At 31.4% G+C, this 5,540-nt stretch overlaps 1 protein-coding gene across 1 annotated transcript; it reads left to right on the top strand.

Annotated features, from left to right (window-relative positions):
- Positions 1–692: 692 nt before the first annotated feature.
- Positions 693–1,271, top strand: LOC147942161 (uncharacterized). Its single transcript, XM_087455947.1, has one exon. The coding sequence runs from the start codon at positions 693–695 to the stop codon at positions 1,269–1,271; it is 579 nt and encodes a 192-aa protein (XP_087312073.1).
- The last annotated feature ends 4,269 nt before the right edge of the window (positions 1,272–5,540 follow it).

The following is a 5,540-nucleotide window of genomic DNA, read 5'->3' as shown; positions in this document are numbered from 1 at the left end:
CTTCTGTGCAAAGTGTCCTCCAAGTGCTGAAGTCGTTTGAAGAAGCTTCAGGACTATCCATTAGCTTACCAAAGACAAGCTTCTTTACGTCTAGTTTTCAACAACCTGAAATTGACCAAATCAAGCTTGCTTCAGGCATTAGTCATGGAAAACGACCTATTCGTTATCTTGGAGTCCCTCTATGTACTAAGAAACTTACGCTGCTTGATTGTGCTCCTCTTATCCAGAAAGTAAAAACCAAGCTCAATGGTTGGTCGACAAAGTCGCTATCCTTTGCAGGTAGACTCCAATTACTTAACACAGTCATCGCCGGCATTTCAAACTTCTGGTGCTCAGCCCTAGTCCTGCCAAAGAAATGCATAGACACATTGAACTCCCTATGTGGTGCGTTCTTGTGGAAAGGAACAATGGAGGGTCATCACTAAGCGAGAGTAGCTTGGAACACTGTGACAACTGCGAAATCAGAAGGAGGGTTAGGCATAAGAGACTTAAGGAGGTGGAATAAACCTTGTCTACTTAAACTTATCTGGTTGTTATTTTTCCGATCTAGATCAATCTGGGTAGCCTGGTTCAATGATGCAATCCTCAATGGGAACCTAAGTAGTTTTTGGACAAGAAAACCAAATAGTAAGCTCTCTTGGCTAGCAAATAAGCTTCTCAAAGTGAGAGAAGACGCTTACCCATGGATAAAGATGAAAGTAGGAAATGGGAGAAGTTGTCGCTTCTGGTCTGATCATTGGTGTAATCTGGGACGAATGTCAAGTTTCTTACTTACAGAGAGGTCCATAGGTATTCCGGGAGGCACTGTTTTAGCAGGTTTATGGAGGCAAGGAGCCTGGCGATTACCGGCTGCAAGATTGAAAGCTCAAGTAAGTTATCAAGTAGAATTATCGGTTATATCCTTATCAGATGAAGAAGACTCATATACCTGGTGGATCGACGATCGGTTGAAGAGCAGGCACTCCACAGGGACAATCTATAAGGCGTTAGGGGGAGCGATATCAACTGTCCCATGGCACAAGGTCGTTTGGACTGCGGGAGGAATCCCAAAACACAATTTCCTTACCTGGTTAGTAATGTTGAACAGGTGCCCAACTCGTGACCTCCTACTTCAATGGGATTGCAGGTCGATCCGCTATGCTTACTTTGCGCTTCTGCTGCTGAATCTCGTGACCACCTCTTCTATTATTGCCCCTTCAGCTGGTCGGTCTAGAGTAAGATCTCTCACTGTTGCAACTTCAGCTCCCCACCATCATGGTCAGGAACAATAACCGGTCTCATTAACTTTAAAGGCTCTCGTGAATCGAAAAAACTCCTTCTTCTCGCCTGGCAGGCCACGATTTACTCCCTTTGGACTGAGCGGAATCATAGGTTGCATCAAAACTGCTTTAAGCAAGCTGATCATCTTCTTCAACAACTTGATCAGCTAGTAAGGAACAGAGCCCTCAGCTATCGTGATTCAAACCCGTCGCTCACATCTAACCTCCTTCTTCTCTGGTTTGATGGTTCGTACTCATGAGGGTAAACAAGCTAAACCTAATTTCTGGATCTCTCTGCGATCTCGTGAAGTTTCTCATCATTCAATGTTGGTACAACAAGGTGGTTTGAAACGTTTTAATTGCCAACCGTCTATCTGGTTCTATTTCAACTATCTGGTTCACTTCTGGTTCAATTTTGGTTCCTTCTCTATGGGTATTTGTAATCTAATTTCTTAGCTGGCTTTCAGTATTGTGCTTTCTTTTAGCTCTGTAAAACATTTTAGTTCTGCTTTAGTTTTAAATGTCGTTTAACAAAAAAAAAGAAGAAAAATGCAGAAGGTGTTGGCATCTCGATTTATAGGTTCGTCCATGATGAATATTTTTCTAAGTGCGTATTTCCATTTTGATCTCTTTCAACAACTGATTAAATAATTTGTACGCCAAAGATCCGACACGTAATAAAGATCGTACTCTCTTATCAAAAATAAATACTTGGCAATAGGAAAATCATGTGTCCAATTTATGTTAACTGAATATAACGTACTTTTTCAATAAAGTCACAGAATAATTTTCCGAATAAGGCGATGACCACATCTCTTTCATTACTAGAAAATAAAAAGTTCGAAGAATATAAGTTTATAAAAAAGCAGTATACCATTTCACATATTTTGATATTACTAATATTCAAGAAAAAACATAATAATTCTAATTTATATCAATATGTTTTGATATTCAGTAGTTAAACAAGTGTCGGTAAGTGTCAGAGTTTCGAGGAATAGTGGAATATAGCAATCGTTCAGATATTTTTTTTTTTGGATTATTTGGAATTCGGTTTAACAGTAATGCTTTATTCTTTAATTTTCATTGTTTTATTATGTTTTCTTTTTCACTATATATATATATATATTTGTGAAAAAAGTTTAATATTTTTGTTAGAATTTGCATTATACATCTATATTAATATTATTGAAGTATATTTGGTGTTATCTCCATTAAGTTATACTTATTTACATATTTAATCTTTTAAAATTTTGACAAAATATAAAAAACTTTGGTAAATTTTGACACTAAATCTCAATTGATATACACCAAAACTGCAATAACTTATTATTCCTAAATATCTCTATAATCAATTTTTTTTCCTTTTAAATTAAAAGATTTAAATGTTTTAGTCATTTTTTTTTTTGGTAAAAAATTTCTAGAAGAAAACAAAATCATACGCCACCATTAAATATTAAATATCCTATTGCCTTAAATATTCAAATAATTATATTTCTCTCAAATTCAACTTACAATATTTGTTTTTTGGTGTACCAAAAATTAAATCCTAGTAGAAGCAATTAAGAAAGGTGTATTCAACTTGACATTTTAAGTGATTTGTATAAAATTTACAAATCCTATTTTATTCAATGATGGATTTTAAAAATTCTAATGAAATTCACTGTTATTGAACTAATAATTTTAAAATCTACCTTAAAATAACTGTTATTCAAAATCATTTGTGTAGTTGGATTTTAATGATTTTTCGGGATTATGAAGGATTTGAGAGGTTTTTTTAGTTAAAAAATATAAAAATCCAAATATCATAATTTTAGGTGGGATTTGAAATTTTTTTGCAATAAATCATATCAACTTTCCTAAAATCATCAAAATCATTTAAATTCTCATCAAAACTCAAATCAGTTGGAATATTAGATTACTAGGATCTACCCACGGGGAAATTTTTTTTTTCATTCCGTTTTCTAAAATACTTTAACAATTTTAGTTTTCATACATTTGGCAAAGTTATATTGTAGTTTTGTTCAAATTACATATGTTAATTTGCTATATATACATTATCTTTTTTTAGTATTTTTAACAATATATATTTCTGAATTTTACCAAGTAAAATACATTTATAGATATCCAACTATATTATTTTATTTTATGTAAATTTGCTTAATATAATTTTTGGATTTCAAAAAGTTATAAAAGAAAATATTCTTGGCATAGCGGTTTACCAAGTCTTGGCATATTCTTGGCTACGCTAAAATAAACTGGCTGTTGCTGGCTGTTGTTGGCTGTTGGATCGCAAGTTTAGAGTATATTCTTGTGATATTGTTTGTTTTTATTTAGGGAATAAGGTTAATGCATATCCTCATTTTGATTATAGTTAGGATTTGATTTATGTTATTTCTGGATGAGCAATATACGGATCCAAGCTGATTACTATACATATAAGAAATTTACCAAATTGTGTTTGCGATTAAAATTAAATCAATTTAATGTTACCATCCATAAAACTGTAATAGGTGCAACTATAATTAGTTATTAGTTATATATTTTAGGGAAGATCCGAGATCTGTAATTCGAATAATAATTTTTGGAATCATTTAATTGTATTGATTAATTGTAGTCCTACACTTTAGGGAAGATCCGTAATAATCGGTTTAAACTTTGTGTTAATAAGCCGAAGATCCGATTTCTTCAATTGGATTATTTTTAGCAAAAAAAAAACGATCCATGAGACAAAAAGAGGTGCATAAATTTGTACTTCAAAAATGTTAAAATAGATATTGAATACACTCTCAAAGAGATATAGACTTATTTTTAGTGGCATCTGTAATTTTTACCCTTTCTACCTAACCATCTTTTAAATTTGCCATTTTTATATATTTTAAAACGTAATTTTATACTTCATGTTTGGGTTTATTTGGTTTCATTTGTTTAAGGATATATCTTTTGTTATCAAGTATGTATTTTATAAAAACAAATTCTCAAATGTTTAGTTTTTAAAGTAACAAAATTTGGTAAAATGGCAAAAAATGGAAAACTTTAAAAACAGTTAGACAAAAATGGCATTTTGGAAAATAATCCCTTATACATATTTCGATAAAACCGCAAATTAAAATTAATTGGTATACCTTTTAAACCAAATAATTTTTGACAAAAGCACATATCATCATCACAAGGAAGCTCCAAGATTAAAGGTGGTCTGCAAATTTGGTTTGGCTAAAGATAATAAAGGGACATCAATCGGAGATCCTCAAGCTCAAGTTCTATTCTTTTTTTATTCAATAGCTCTTTAAAGAATTTCGAAAGACTAATGCATATATTGTAAACACAATTTTTTTGGTTGAATAAATTTAATATTTATTATAAAAAAAACTATCATCATTAAAGCTAAAATTGAATTACAAAGTTTCTTGAGTATGAAAAATTGAAAACCCTTCAAAAAAAAACGATATATATATTCTCTTGAGTAAATGATTATAGTGTATAGGATTTGATTTGGCATAAGCTATATAACTACAAATTGTTTTAGAAAAAAATATATTGTCACAACTCGATTTATACAGTTAATCGCTTCTCCATCTTTTGCAATGATGTCCTTATAGTTTCTGTGTTGGACACCTAAACGAATAGACTTTGTGATTTAAGTAGGGCACGAAAACATTAACAATAGGATAGTAAAATCGAGAAAATGGATAAAGAAATTAATATTTTTTAAAATGGTTTTTAAGGAAAAAGACAACAATCAAAGGTTTAGAGCACATGATGATTCAACGAAGACTATCTTTTTCTTTAAGAAAGAGAAGACACAATCTTACCCAAAATCTTTAGCATCGAACTAGCAAGTGCCACGTTCTAAAGAGCACCTATAATAATCACACACACAACACAACAAAATTCTATTTTCCTCTCCAAAAATGTATTAAAATGTTTTGAATATTCTTCAAGGAAGAAAATCAGTATTTAAATTTAATATATAAACTCAATGGAGCCACTAATATTTGGGAGTATATTAAAAATACGAACTTTAATTATGATTAATGACAATTGACCGTGTTCACATATCGTGTATATTATTTTATATAGTTTTGCATATGATCCCTTTTACTCCATTTTGGATGAATAATATTACCTCATGCAGTGAGTCGTAAGTTTTTCTCCATAAAAACAATAATACTTCATTGAATCAGATTCTATTTAAAGCTTTTGGGGTAAAACATCTCTCTCCCATCCAAAATAAGGACTAGGTAACTTTTTTTTTTTTTTTTTTTCCGTTTTTCCTCATTTTTT

This window comes from Camelina sativa, chromosome 6, assembly GCF_030686135.1.
Source record: "Camelina sativa cultivar CO46 ecotype springtype chromosome 6, ASM3068613v1".
Lineage (NCBI taxonomy): Eukaryota > Viridiplantae > Streptophyta > Magnoliopsida > Brassicales > Brassicaceae > Camelina > Camelina sativa.
The sequence above is the reverse complement of the archived record's forward strand: the minus strand, read 5'-3'. Positions and strand labels throughout refer to the sequence as shown.